The sequence below is a fragment of the Branchiostoma floridae genome, chromosome 1 (genome assembly GCF_000003815.2).
Source record: "Branchiostoma floridae strain S238N-H82 chromosome 1, Bfl_VNyyK, whole genome shotgun sequence".
NCBI classification, from domain to species: Eukaryota; Metazoa; Chordata; class Leptocardii; order Amphioxiformes; family Branchiostomatidae; genus Branchiostoma; species Branchiostoma floridae.
Window position 1 is genome coordinate 5081552 of NC_049979.1, and position 15636 is coordinate 5097187.

At 41.5% G+C, this 15636-nt stretch overlaps 1 protein-coding gene across 1 annotated transcript in view; it reads right to left on the reverse strand.

The window, feature by feature from the left end:
- Positions 1-3089: 3089 nt before the first annotated feature.
- LOC118417087 (kinesin-like protein KIF28P) overlaps positions 3090-15636 on the reverse strand; it is a 60425-nt gene continuing 47878 nt past the window's right edge. Inside the window, exons 23-28 of the mRNA XM_035822485.1 lie at positions 13090-13256; positions 12351-12481; positions 10128-10326; positions 6325-6491; positions 3810-5320; positions 3090-3503 (exon numbers count right to left, since the gene is read on the reverse strand). Coding sequence (XP_035678378.1) covers positions 5159-5320; positions 6325-6491; positions 10128-10326; positions 12351-12481; positions 13090-13256 — 826 coding nt within the window. The 3' untranslated portion in view covers positions 3090-3503; positions 3810-5158. The remainder of the gene's footprint in view (positions 3504-3809; positions 5321-6324; positions 6492-10127; positions 10327-12350; positions 12482-13089; positions 13257-15636) is intronic.

The window sequence follows — 15636 nt, forward strand, 5'->3', positions numbered from 1 at the left end:
GGTCCGTTGCCTGCTGGGGGGATATTGATTGGTGGGTGAGACTTTGTGGGGTCATCATACCTGGGAGGACCAGGGCACAGTTAGCATGGATCTGTGACAGAGGGACTTGTGTAATGATCTTGGGATATTCTTTCTTAGCCTCCTGATACTGGGTGATGGATGCGGCATGAGAGGCTGACCTCTGGGTATCGGGAAGTAAAGGGGGTCAGATGTTATGTTCCTAGTGCGGGGATTGCTCAAACATAATGGGGCATGAGGGCTGTATGTAAAGCACCGTGAATGAGATCTCCAGACATCTCCGTCTGGAGTTCTGTGTTACGAGGGTGAGTCAGAAAGTAATGCAAGTGGTTTCATAACAGACTCGTTTTATTATCAATTGAGTTGAAATTTGGCACAAAAGTATCGATATATGTCCTCTTGAGATTGAATGTTTTAAATCTGGTCTTTATTATTTTATGAGCAACTGAGTTGATTTCAAGATGAACACACCCTTAGTACCTTGTCAGACTAGCGATTCCTCTAAATCTGACCCACTAAAAATTACTGTAGGAAGTTGAAATTACCCATGTATGATATCAAATGTCTCTATAGATTGCGTGCCAATTTTCATTTCTAAACTCGTAATGGTTCTTTATTTACAGCTGCTAGGATGCAGTAAGTTGTGTTATAGAGCTGTTGGATTTATACACGAATTCGTGGGTTGTTGGTTAAAAGACTACTTTTCCATTAACCAAAAGAAACGAAACTTTACACAGTTATTAACTGTTTAAAGGCCAAAAAGTGTGCTTAGTTTCATTTCTCTTTGTTAATGGAAAAGAAGGCTACGGAAAGTTTTAATAATAACACCGCAGATCTCATGACCCTGAAGACCGCGTATACCTCACTCTACACCAGCAACGAAAAAAGAAAAACTGCTCAGATTTCAGAGTTAAAATTAAGCGTGTGGTTTATAGAGAAATGCAGCTTATTACATGTGCAGGCTTAGTCTCCTACTATAGCAAAAACTGGTTTAGGGAAATTCTTAATTGTACGTTAATTGGACCTCTCTTTTCTTCTGACGGGATACCAAGGGTGTGGTCACCTTGAAAGCAGCTCAGTCACTCATAAGATAATGAGCAACAAATTTTGATATTTTAATCTCAAGAGAAGATATGTCTTAACCTTTGTGCCAAATTTCAACTCATTCGATCAAAGAACGACTCTGTTATGAAACCACTTGCATTACTTTCTGACTCACCCTCGTAAAGTGCACTCTCACTGCACTTGAGTCAAGCTTGCGTCACTGCGGGGTTCGTTCACTGCGTCACTGTTTTATTATTTTCTCTGATTTTTTATAATTTAGATATTGTGTAAAACATGAAAGTATGACTTAGATGACAAAAAGTAACAACATCGGATTCTGTTCTTTATCTCTGAAATTCTTGAGTATCCTTCGAACCCCGCAGTGACCCAAGCTTGACGCAAGTGCAGTGAGAGTGCACGTTTAGACAGTAGTAAAGTTAGATCCTGCAGCCTCTTGGGTTTATTACTGGTAGGTGGTAGTGATTGATAGTTTCTTGTCCAATGACCATTTTGTACTGAATCTTCCAGTGTTCGCTGCTTATTGTATGAGTTTACTGCTCTAAGTGAAGCCACTGAACACGACAAGTTCAGTGTAGACTAGTTATTGATTATTTATACTGTATCATATTATAATGTTTTCTGTGATGATTTATCTGTATGTTCGATAACATTTCTCTAGAGTCTGACACTACCAGCCCAAAGCTGCCTAGGCAGACCCATGTAATGACGTGTCTTATGGTCAATAAAGTCAAAGTCAAGTATCAATGGTCCTAATAATGAATGGAGATAGCCTCCGTTGCAGTCTTCGAACGGGGCTGTTTTTCATTGGGGGGTTGGTTCACGATTTTCATCGTTGACTAGGTTCTCTTGTGCCAGAAAAGGGAGTTTGCTGAGGAAGGGAGTTTCGCCCCGGCCTTCCACGGCAAACTCCCTTCCACAGCAAACTCCCTTCCTCAGCAAACTCCCTTTCCCAGCACAAGAGAACCGAGCCAAAAGTTCGAAGACTGCAACGGAGGCTAGAATGGAGAAACTGGACATGGACAACACAGGTAATACACTGACAATCAAGCTTGCTTGTTTTCAATTTTACTGGTTGTGTCCCAGGAAGTGCTCAACACTTGTCATTTCCATGATATTACATTATCTAAAAAATAATATATGGAAGTTGGAATAAACAAAAAGGAATCCAACAGGATCTCAACAAAAAAGTAAAAAAATTAATTCAGTTCTTTCTTGCAAAGCCATTTCTGTGACATAATATGCTATCAAACTTGACATTTGCTCTATACAAAATCTCTCTCACAATGCCATTATATATCAATATAATGTTCTGAGGCGACACCAAATTTATTTGTTGCTTCTCGGATTTGCCTGTCGCTTTTTTTGAATTTGAAAAAAAATGAAGTCCCTAAAAAAACAGGTTTTGATGTTGCAGACCTGTAAATAATTTCGTCTAAAAACAATTCAGAACAGTAGTAACAAATCAAAGGAAGAGATTCATGGCAAAAAACATGCCATTAAAAGTTGAAAACTTGAATAATCCTGTTATGTGCTATCTAAGCCATATATCTTCATCCCAGACTCTGAAAAAGAACCTGGGGGTTCATTTTTTTTATAAACAAATAAAGTTGGTGTGGCCTGAGCTTGTTAGAATTCCGACCAACCAGAATTCACAGTCAACCATTGGACATAACGCTAGTTCACCTTTATTCGCGGGGTAACCTTTATCCGCTGTATTTAACACCAGGGTATTTAGGGATATCAAGTCGACGGATGGTGGTCCCAAGTTGCTTTATATTGAAAAAAAATCAATTTGAAACCACCGTCTGTCAACTTGATATCCCTAAATATCCTGTCTTTAGGTACAACGGACAAAGGTTACCCCGCGAATAAAGGTGAACTAACGTTACCTCCAGTCATGGAATATGCAGAGCAGAAACAATACCAAAACACATTTGAGAATGTTGATGATCAAATTGTTTAAGAATAGTACGTAATGGATAATTAAGTATCCTTATGTATATATATTACTCTGACAAAATTTGTACAATTATTTACATCACCATTGACATTAGGTCCTCAGAAAACTGTACACTGTGCACACCAAACAGAGCTTCTTGTGCATACAAAAGGTAGACACTGCAATAAACTGGAAACAAAAAGTGACATCTGGCACCCACTCGTTTTTTTTAGTTCAAGGTGGCATTTGTATTTACCCCCTTCAAATCTTATTCTTGCATGAAAATGTAAAATACTGATAACCATGGTTGCACATGTACCATGTCTTAAGCCTGACACAAGAAAGATTAAAAGTTTGGAAACAAAGACCCCAAAATGAATATAAAATGGCAGGAGAATTTACTTTCACTATGAGAGCTGGGGTTGGGTTTTACAATATTCGTGTGGTAAGTCAACACTCTTTCTCCTACCTAGTTCACAACCTGAAATTTGCAGGCATCTGACAGGCTTTGCCCAACTGACGATGAAGGTACCCAAACTTCACCGTACATCAATTTCCTTATCGGAAAGATCTGGGTACATGTATCACCGACCATGCTGCATTACAAGCCATAAATGTGTATCATATGTACATGTACCACATCTTAAGCCTGACACAAGAAAGATCAAAAGTTTGGAAACAAAGACCCCAAAATGAATAAAAATGGCAGGAGAATACTATGAGAGCTGGGGTTGGGTTTTACAATATTCATGTGGTAAGTCAACATTGTCAGCACTCTTTCTCCTACCTGAAATTTGCAGGCATCTGACAGGCTTTGCCCAACTGACGATGAAGGTAACCAAACTTCACCGTACATCAATTTTCCTTATCGGGAAGATCTGGATACATGTATCACCGACCATGCTGCATTACAAGCCATGAATGTGCATCATATGTATGTGCTATCACATTTAATCATGATTCCCACTTCACTGAGCTGCACTGCTAGGATGGTGATCTGCGGTATGACAGCTAGATGACAGCCATGCTGTTTGGTGATGGCTAACATTATATATAATGTAGCTCAAGTACATGTCATAAGTCTGGCTGATACAGCCATGATGGCAGTTTCAGGTACATGATGTACATGTGTGTTTATCTGGGTATGGCTAATGGGTGCAATAAAACTCCAGCACAGACTAGATGGCTTTACAGACATACATTATAAGGAATCCTTGCTCTCAATATTTCTAGGAGGCAAACAGAAGTCAATCCATCAAAACTGAAGGGTGCATGGTGGTTTCAGGCAATTCTGTAAGCTATCATACGTGTCCTTATGTGATCTAACAACTGTTTTCAACAGTTTCCTTGATGACGTTTTCAATTGTAGAATTAATGTACCTGTCCACTGCACAGCAGCTTTCCAGGTATTGAAATCATATTTCTACTTAAAGCATAAATAGTAAAGCATCTTATTTCATGTACATTGCCATAACACATCATTGCAACAGTTGTAATTTTACTGGCCCACTATCATCCTCCAACTGCATCACAAGAAGTAGCAGTAGTTGTGATGCAGCTGAAACTACACTTGGTTTGCACAACAACAAACTCTTCTTCCTGTACAGAACTCCACCAGACTCCTTTGAGTGAAAAATACTTTAGTTGTAAAAATCACTTAGCCAGAGAAGGTTGATGGACCTATCTGTGGGCTACCCAATTAGCTCTCACCATATATACATGTATGTGCAGTGTATTTGGGTAATTTCAGCAAACAAAGGAGTCTGGAAGAGACTGCAGGGTTGGACAAGTCCACTAGCACGATTGTCTCGGGCAAGTGAAAGTGCCGATCGGGCAAGCATGTGTCCTATCCCACTTGCCCGGGCAAGTAAGATTTTTCCAACACTGAGATTTTGATGTACTTCTAACTTTTCACTGTTATGGCATCAAATATTGGTCAAAACAGAAAAGTTTAGCCAATGTTTAAAGAATTCCATTGCTGGAAGTGAAAATGAATAAAAAAAATTCATTTAAATTTCGCACAAGTGAAAATTGGTCGGGGCAAGTACATTTTTATGTACTTGCCTGATAGGACAAGACATGATAGTGAATTTTAGAAATCTTGTCCAACCCTGAACTGTGAGAGTCCCTTCTGGGTCATGATTGTTGCTCGGTCCCTTCCTTCTTCCTCTTGACGGCAGCCACGACGTTGGCCTTGAGACTGGTGAGACTTGTGGACAGGTTCTCGTCCAGTTTGTGCACCAGCTGGGCGTGTCTGTCCATGGCAACCTGCAGGTCCGCCTGCTCACCCGCACCGGTCTGGGGACACAACGCAACAAAATAACTCAATCATTCAGCTGTGCTGTACTGGAAGTCTCAGGGCTTCAAAACAACAACCTTTTGCAGACAGATCAAAAACACAAAACCTTCATGTTTAATTCATGGTGATGTTGATCTATGACTACATGTGTACATGGTAGTTTTGCTGATTCTGAGTTAAGTACAAGTTTAAAGGCAATCTAAGCAATATCAGCCCGAGTCAGGGTCAATTTTTGGGGCACTTCTCTATGTAATAAGATGAAGCAAATCCATACCAACATTCAATGAGCAAATATTTGATGGCGCAGTGGCGCAAGGACACCATGAAGTCTAATTTTGTGGGTTACATTATTTAGGGAATCCTAGCTTGTTTCTGCGCCGTTTTTAACCGCACAAAGTATGAAATAATGATGTAAATGTGTATTCACACAGTGTAGTAGATATCAATTTCATACAGATTACCTCATGCAGATTATTTCAAATTTCAATGCTCTAATATTGCTTACTAGGTTGCCTATATTAATATATATGACAAAGGAGAACTAGGTATGGGAGACTCTGTACAAGTATCCCATTCCCTTCTGGGTAGGTGAGTGCCATGTCATTTGGTTGAAGAGTGTCAGAAGCTTTCTAGTGATCTACTCTGTATTTGGCAGACTCCTTAGGGTTATGACTGTCACAATGCATACGAAAATGGAGAACTAGCTGAGGGATACCTTGGGAGCCAGCCAGGACCGGGTAGCTAGCGAGTTTTGTTCGGAGAGCCAAGGCAGTCAGCCCGCCGATCTCACATAAGCGCTCTGGGGAGTTTAAACCTGAAGGAGTTATTGCTACCCTTGGATAAGGGCAGGTGGACCTCATCGGGCTTAAACTTCCCGAGGTGCTAATAGGAGACCGAGCGGACCTAACTGTCTTGGGCCACCGAATAAACTGTCCTAGCTGCCCGATCCCGGCTGGCTCCCAGGGTAGCTATGGGAGATTCTGTACATGTATCCCATTCCCACCTGTCCTGATGTCTCCTTCAGTTCCCTGAGAGTCTGCAGGGCTGGCTTCAGCCCGCTGAAGAACTCCTTGATAGCCTTTGCCAGCTCCCCATCCATGGACTTAGCCGCTGGGGAGGGGGGCTTCTGCTGTGGGGCTGGAGCAGGAGGTGTCCTGGAGACAGGGGAGCCTGGAAGGAAGGAAGGAAGAAATGAATTATGTATTGACACTCTCATGTATGTATTCAGGGTTCTAGTCAGTATCCGTCCTTCCGTCCTTTGGCAGAATTTTGCTGTTGGGGACAGACAAAAAATTTGCCCACTCTGTCCTCTATGATGGACAAAAAAAATGTCATATAAAGATATCAAAACAGATGCCATTGAACCAAGCAGAGTCTACCAGCAAAATATGCCTCTCAGAATGCAGTAAATAGCATTTCAGGGGGTCTAGATTTCAAAATTTTCCAGGAGGGAGCATGCCCCTGGACCCCCCTAGCATCGACAGGATTTCCAAATTAAAAATCCTCAGTAGACAGTAGGATGGAAAAAAATTCAGCATGGCGTCAAGATTTCAAATTTTCCCGGGGGAGCATTCTGCCAGCAAAAAGTTTGCCTCCCATATGAAATTTGCTTCTGCTGCCTCTTCTCCTGTGCGGAATCTAAGCTATTTCTCCTTGCAAGTTTAAAGTAGATTTAAAGTAGAATTCCGAATCGACCATTATGGACAGAGATCTTCGGAGCTTCACGCATACAGCTTCAATGAAGATTTGTGCAAACCACTGAACGCGTTCTTCTAGCGCATTCTTTGGTTCGTCAGTTGCACAAAATGGCGGACAACTCAAGCGGCGGTGGGAAGTGCACATATTTCAGGACGTCCTCACCTCACAACTAAGTTGTATTCACATGCTGTGCAATGTAACAAAGTAGATTCAACTCATAATGCAGAAAAATTACCCAAAACAGCGACTAGTCAGTAGTTTTTTTGTTTTTTACAACACATCCAGGGCTCGAAATACCACCTGCATATGCAGGTTAGTGCAGGTAAAATTGGGGCTGTGCAGGTATTTCTGGTGTCTACCTGCACCTAACCTGCACTGGTCCATGTACTGGGTTTTATACATAAATGTCCTATGATGTAGGTGTATGTGGATTGTTATTAGCTGCATTGACTGTTACCACCTATAAAGTATAGAAAAAAATAGCAAGGACTCCAGAACTATTTTAGTATGATCCATACTTCCTAAATTCAGAGTGATGCAGGTAAAATGTGTCTGGTGCAGGTAATTTTCAATGTTACCTGCACCAGTGCAGGTATGCAGAAAAAAGTACTCCGAGCCCTGACGTGCCTTTAAGGCATGCGTGGGAACAAAGCCCCTGCAGCCGGCAGTAAACCTCTGCCCAGCCCACTACCTCATGTCTCTGCTCGGCTATCCATCTCCGACTATCCACAGGGCCTGATACCACATGACTGATGGACACATCATCCCTGCATTTCCCTTTCCTTGGTATAGAATATTTCATGGTGTGATCCATCCACCCGGACTACTTCCATGCAGGGCTCTAGCCAGCTCGAAATTTTTTTCTGTCAGCCAATTCCAATCGTCGTGAAAACCGTGAAAATTCTTTTTCCCTATGACACTACAAAGTAGTAAATGTTGCCATTGAGACCTTGAAAAACGGGTTTTAATGAGATTATCGTATGCAAAAGGACGCCGACACACATTGTCAACATTCATTACAATAGCAAAACAAACAGTGTGTGGCTATTACGGCCGTGGACGGCGTCCTCAAGCTGCCTGAAGCTTCCACCAAGGATTTTTGTCGGTCAAGGTTGGCGGATTGGTTTTAAAATTTTCCCATCAGACGCAGCAAATTACCGTCCATTGACTGAAAAACGGACGCTGGCTAGAGCCCTGCTTCCATGTATTGTAAGAGTATTGTATGACTAAGAAGTGTATTTCTGCCTTAGGGCTGAAGAGCACATATTATGTTTTTTTCAGTACATTGTCCACCACCAAAGTATGACAAATGATCATTTACTGTCTGTTCATGGCTGTCTTTTCAAGACCAAACTCAGTTGCACTCCATGGAAGAACAAGCATATTGGTGGTCGGCAAGTCTCAGAAAAGTACAGCACTAATGTGGCAGCACCCATCTCCGTTTCATTAGCCCTGGGCCAAGCACATTCGTGCAATAACTACAGCAGAGGGCAAGTCCACTGGTAGTGGTGTGTGTTCAACTTCCATACTCAATTTCCCGAATGCTGAGTGCTAGGCAGAGAAAGCAGCATGTACCATTTTTGTACCAGTCTTTTGTATGACTCAGCCGTGATCGAAATCACGACCTACCGAATGCAAGGCGAACACTCTACTCACTCGGCCATTGCACTTTTCTTACAGCACTTCTGAGGGATGTAGAAAAAGTTCTTTACACTAGTTGAACTGGTTCTCATTGAGCATTATTATTTTGGTCATATCTGGGTGACATGTACCTCTATATCTAATGACAGCTGGATCCTATCTACTACTGGATTACACATTTGGTACTACTGGATTGTCACTACTCATGTCTAAACAGGACATGTTGCTTCTACAGGTTTGAAATTCAACATGACACTTCAACTGCCTGTTTCATGGCCACGGCCAAGACATCGGAGGCGTCCTGAACAACTGGCCCCAGCGGCTAACTGGTGTCCATGACACTCCCCATCCCACCACTCACACAGGTCACTGCAAATGTCGCCCGATGGAGACTTGCTCATCTGGCCAGGATTACTGCTCAAGTACTGTAAATGCAGAAACTTTTGCGGCGGTTTAATGTTCGCGGGTTTTCGTGGTGACCACTTGACCGCGACTTTAAAACCGTCGCAAACATTTTTTCCATGGCAGTAAGGGACTACAGTGCATGGTGCTACCGCAAATTTAAAACCACCACGAAGAGTCCTTTGTCCCGCTACCACGAACATTAAATCCCCGCAAACTTACTTGCATTTACAGTTACTGTACTACTTTTGCAGCAGGGTCATGTGGCAGCCCGGAGCCAGGCCGTTTTAATGCATTCCACTGAGCCCCTTCCTGTCTGTAGGAGGTATAAGCACATCTCCTCTCCCGGTCCCAGGCAGATGATAATTGAAGCTATCCATCATCACCACACAGGTGTAAATGCTGGCTGCCTGCCTATTCACCATACAGCCTTGATCCTGAATCCCCAACATGTGCTGATGATATCATATGTGAAGATATTCAAATCTCAGCTTACCGAGAAATCTTGTGAAAAATGAGTGTATTTGAGTCATATACATTATACTTCCTGAAAGGTTTCCTGCAAATACAAAAGTTGATGAATGTAAGATCCTTCCCCACCTATCGTGTAGAAGTCTCAGGGCATGTATCAGCAACCAGCAGGTACTTTTACAAAATGGCCCACAGATAGTAATTTTCAAGTGTAATATGCTGGAACAGACTTTAGACATTTCCAGGGCTCGAAATACCACCTCCATATGTAAGTTAGTGCAGGTAAAATTGGAGCTGTGCAGGTATTTCTGGTGTCTACCTGCACCTAACCTGCACTGGTCCAGGTACTAGGTTTTATACATAAATGTCAAATGTATAAAAGGTGTATATGGGTTCTTATAATCATTGACTGTTAGTGTTACCACCAATAAATTATAAATTATACAGAAAAAATACCAGTGGTTCCTGAACAATTTTAGTATGATCCATACTTCCTACATTCAGAGTGGTTCAGGTGCGCAGAAAAAGGTATTTCAAGCCCTGCATATCTGAGTGTACCAAGGACTTCCAGAAGAAGACAAATTAAAGCCCTACCTGCAGACGAGTTTGGCTGCCGCCCCCCTCCCCCTGACGCAGCTCGGACCTGCTGAGCCGTCTTCAGTTTCTCCAGCTGCTGCAGCAGGGTGAACTTCTCCTTCTTGGCTGCCTGCTCGGATAGTCTCAGCTTCTCCAGCTCTGCCTCCAGGTCCTGCATCTGTTTCTTCAGCTCCAGGTTCTCAGCTTCTCTCATGTGCTGCACAGACACACACATTTTTTACCTTTGCCAAGAAGGTTATGCTTTGGGTAGCATTTGTATGTATGTTTGTATGTATGTATGTAGAAGACCAGCATAACTCAAGAACGCCTGGATGGATTGTATTGATATTCGGTATGTCAGTAGGTCTTGATGAGACCTGGAAATGATTTGATTTTTTCTATTTGCTGCACAGACACACACATTTTTTTTTTTATAACTCTAAAGTTCATCTGTGTTGGTAGAAGTTATTATTGGACTAGTTAAACTGTGATATCCAACACGAAAATTGGACTCACCCAAATTTTTGACTGAACAGCATCAGTCTTTGTCAAGGAATGAACAGTCCACTGCTGTCGTGACATCACGTTATGCAGATAGAACACGTGACTAAGTTAGCAGTGGATCATAGGTTGCAGGAAGTCTATGGTGCCCACCGTCACCATCACTGTTCATTCCTTGACAAAGACTGGTGCTGTTCAGTCAAAAATTTGGGTGAGTCCAATTTTCGTGTTGGATATTACAGTTTGATTAGTTCAATAATGATTTCCATCAACACAGATGAACTTTCAAGTTAACATTTTTTTTAGTATTTGCTTTATGGACACATAAGGACAATGCCAATCTTTTTAATGACAGCGCCACATACACAGTACAGACAGGAGGTAAAGGTGGTCTTTTCTTTTACCTCCCCGACCGAAGTCAGGTACCCAATTTTTACACCTGGGTGAAGTGTGTAAGGTCGTGTAAAGTGCCTTTCCCAAGGGCACAACGTCAGGGGCACGGCGGGTATCAAACTCGGGACGTCTAGATTCTGAGCCGAAGGCTCTACCAGCTACTCCACACACAACGCCACACACACATGCCACATATATATCAGCTATTCAGCAGCAGACTTCCCATTACATCATCTGTCCTGGGTACTGTGTGTGTTTTTCAGATGATCTTGCTTGAAAGACAGACTTTAAAATTTTCAAGTACTGTATAAGCAACATCATTCGGTGAAATGTCATGCTATTTTATATTCAATACGTGAAAGTAGCAGGAGCTACATCTGCAGGCTGTTGATATATAAGAACATCATTCCACAAAATATGAGGTTCAGCAGCCTTACAAGTCTTTCAGAAGATCATACATTTCAACTAAAGGTGTTTCCATCAAACATTAGCGACTTGAAGGTACATTTGTCATCACTGTGTTGTCTGTCCACAGGACTGCTCAAAATGAAAGCATAAATCATAACACATGTTGCAGCCTGTTCCAGCTGTACACTGGTGTGATCTATCAGCGGCTTCCTGAATATGAGTGAGGCTACCCTTGGGGCTTGTTCTCACATGATTCAAAGGTAAAAAACAATAACATCTACTCTACGTCTACTGGTCCCAATTTTCTACATGAGGACACACGTAGAATGCTATAGGTTACATGCAGTTACTTGATGTTTAACATTATGTCAAGGATCAAATACCTCGCCTCCCCCTAGGCATATCCAACCCAGCTACAACATATGTACGATTAGGCCACGCCGATTTTATTTCTTGCTTCTCGGATTCACCTGTCCATTTTTTTTCATTTTCAAAAAAAAAAAAGCCTGAGAAAATTTTTTACACGTTTTGCTATTAAAAAAAAATGTCAGTACTGCCATTCAGTGTCACATAAATTTTCCAGTGCTTTTCGTGCAATTATCCAAATGGTGTAACAAAGCAAAGTTATTAAGCTGGACTGCGCCACCACAGGATTTTGGGGTTTCGTGCAATTAACAAAAGTGTGCGATTATGTATCCGTTGTGCAATTAACTGGCTTCTACTGTATGTTGGATAGTTAGGTGAATATTTTGGGTGAATAGTTGGGACTCGTAACCCCTGCTTCACCTATTGAGTCAGTTAGTCCTCACTCATAGTGAGCAATTGGGCTGGTCTCAATCATGATGTTTCTTCACAATTGTGTCACCCGTAACCTTGAGTGGCCTTCAGGGCTTGTTACGTGGTGACCATTAAGTAAAAAAAAAAAAAAAAAAAACTCACCAACACCTGCTCCAGGTCGGAGTCGGAGAAGGAGGATGACCTTGACCCCTCCTGGATGGTGCTGCTGCTGCCGTACCCGTTATCCGAGCCGTCCTGGGGAGAGCTGCTGGTCAGGTCCTCCTCTCGTCCTTCTGCAGAGATGAAAATAAAAGTTAAAAAAGTTAAACCCTTCCCGCGCCAAGGGCAGTGTCCATTTCTGGCGCATAGGGCGGTGCCCATCTCTGTTTCGTTAGCCCTGGGCCACACACAACGCAAACACTACAGCAGGGGGCTAGTCCACTGGTAGTGGAGTGTGTTCAACTTCCATACTCTTTCCCGAATGCTGAGTGCTAAGCAGAGAAAGCAGCATGTACCATTTTTATAGTCTTTGGTATGACTCGGCCGGGGATCGAACTCACGACCTTCCGAATGCAAGGCGAACACTCTACCCACTAGGCCATTGCACCGGCTTGAAAATAAAAAGGTTTTACCAAACCAGTAACCAGTGCCAAATGATAAAAAAAGCTTGTTTCTCTTGTCTAGTGTTCTTTCCTCTCATTCTATACAGGAAAGTGAAAAAGGCAAGTGATCTCGATCCAGTTTTAGCTCACTGAAGAGTTAGTCTTCCACTGAACGTAACAGAGAGGAGAGACACTATGTACAAGACATCATTTACAAATCAGATAGAAATAAGTCGGAATTTCACAAAAAAAAAAGGTCTATGTGTGTCTTTCGAATTATTTGAAATTAGACGACTTACCCTGCAGGCCCCACATGTCCAGCACCAGTGCATGTGTCTGTAGGTACTGCAGGAACTCCATGGAGACTGGGTTGATGGTGAACTGCTGTGTGAAGTTCATCTTGGCATTCAGGCTGTGCCACACCGGCTTGGACCGGTGGGTGTTGGAAGAGCCATAAAACTGAAAGCTGCAGAAGCAAGATAAACCATCAGAATGTTTACGATGTGCCCTATTGGACATCTTAAGTTGTCTTCATTCATAGTTAGTGTATAAAAGATCTTCCAGATCTCTTGCAGGTCACTGAGGAAAACTAGTGGATACTACCATTTCCAAAACCATATCCAGTTGCTTAAGTAACTGCTTTTTGGCATATCTTGTTACCTGGATGTCTAACCTTCATCGATGTAAAATGTCAGAATGTTGAATCCAGTGTTCTAGCCAGTCTGAATTTTTTTTCTGTCCCTTGGATATTGAATGGAAATCCTGATATTTATATTCCTGTATGATTGTGTTCAAACTGAGAGAAAAACTAGTTGTCATCAAATACCAGCTTCTTAGTCTTGAAATAATAGTCTATTGTTTCTGCAGTTCAGCTTGCGTTTGTAGTTGGCAACCTGATACATGTGATTCCGCATGTAGTAAAACATAGGCTTTACTTTAAGTGCATTCTGTTGTCATGTAACAGGATCCATCAAAAGAACTTTGTAATAACACTCTTTAGGGAGACCATAAAAGTTTATGCTTACACCAAGCACACACAAGTACAAGACATACTCCATATATCAGGTTCTCTTCTGTTATTTTTTTTCTTTTCTTGGGCCATGTTGATTTGATTATATGGATGATATCCTATGGAAATCCCATAACTGATGCGAGCGTGCGAATAAAAGAAAGTTAGGGAAAAAAGAAAAGTTGCATTCATTATGAAATCTAAGTGGTCTGGAAGGCTGAACAAATGACAAACACAGAGTATTGAACACCGAACAATAGATTCTTCATTTTTGTTTTCACATTCTTCTTCGACATTGGAAATGGCTTTGACATTTAGTGTATATTTGCCAATATATTTTCCTTTTAATCTACGGCATGTAATTGCTCCTTTTACAGCTGCTTTGTATGATTTAAAGCATGGCGGAAAGCTTTTTCTCATTTTTTGAAACAGCCGAAAAATGATGTGCACGTGGATTTCTGACATCATATAATCAAATCAACATGGCCTTATGTAGGAATCAGTCTCACGTAAACCTTAGACCTAAAAGAGGATGTCTGTAGACTGAAGGTGTACTTACTTGTGTCAGAGGTGGAGTTACTCCTGGAGTAAGTCCACCCCATTTTGCCATGTTTGAGAACTGTTGATTTAGTTTTGGTGGACTATTATTCAGAGTAAGGCCTTTACACCAATTTAGGTAGTAAGTCCACCTTCAGTCCTCTCTGAGTAAGTCCATTTTCAGACCATTGGACTTACTGTGGGTGAAAAGAGGACTATGGTCCATGGTAAGCGTTTATAAATCCAAGGTTTGCAACCATACCTAAACATGGACCCTCTTGACTTCTCCTCCTGTATCCACTTGATCCCAAGGCATTGTGGGATGCTGATGATGAAATCCAGCCTCTTGCCCAGCAGTTCGGACGGGTCAATCACCATGGCCTCTGCATCTGGCAGTTGTCTGCAAGTTTACAAAATGAACAAAAATCAAAATACAAACAAAAATATGAATACTACACACCTGTGTGGTCAACACAACTTTCCCGTTCAAATCAAAGTGTAATTGTCATTGACAAGTGTTCACAGTCTTTTGACGGACTATGAACGCTGAACTTTTGCTCTATTTAATATGTTTTTATGTTATGTTGATAGATTTATTAGGACTCGATGTAATCTGTTATATTCCATCTGACCCATACCTCCATCATGACCTCAATGAAAAGTGGTTTGCAGGCTAATTTGAGCATCGTTATAATGAATAAATGATGGTTCAAACAAACAAGTACTGGAGAGGGCAGCAAGATACGAACTGAACATGTCTAACACATGTAGCTTACATTTCACAATTTGTCTTATGAATAAATAAAGGTTCAAACAAACAAGTATTGGAGAGGGCAGCACAATAGGAACTGAACAATGTCTTAGCTTAAATTTTACAACAATTCATGCATATGAAAATCTTATTACACATCTTTATAACGCTAGTTCACCTTTATACATGGGCTAACATATATCAGTTGTTTAAAAAAATGGGGGTATTTAGGGTTATTCAAATGGCGGACGGTGGTTTCATATTGTGATATTTTCAAAATATTCCTTCGTCTTGATATCCCTATATGTTACTAAATATCCTGTTTTTTTAAACAAACAGATATAGGTTACTCCTCGGATAAAGGTGAAGTAGCATTACATGTAGACCCAGTAATGCACCGATGTGTGAGTGATGCCATTTAGTCTTCCCACATCGATTCATTTTGACACAGAAGGGATGGACTTAGGATAAAACAGGTCAGTGATGATATGGATTTTTGTTGCTAAGTTCATTTTTCTTTAAACCAATGATTATGTTGGTCAGAAATTG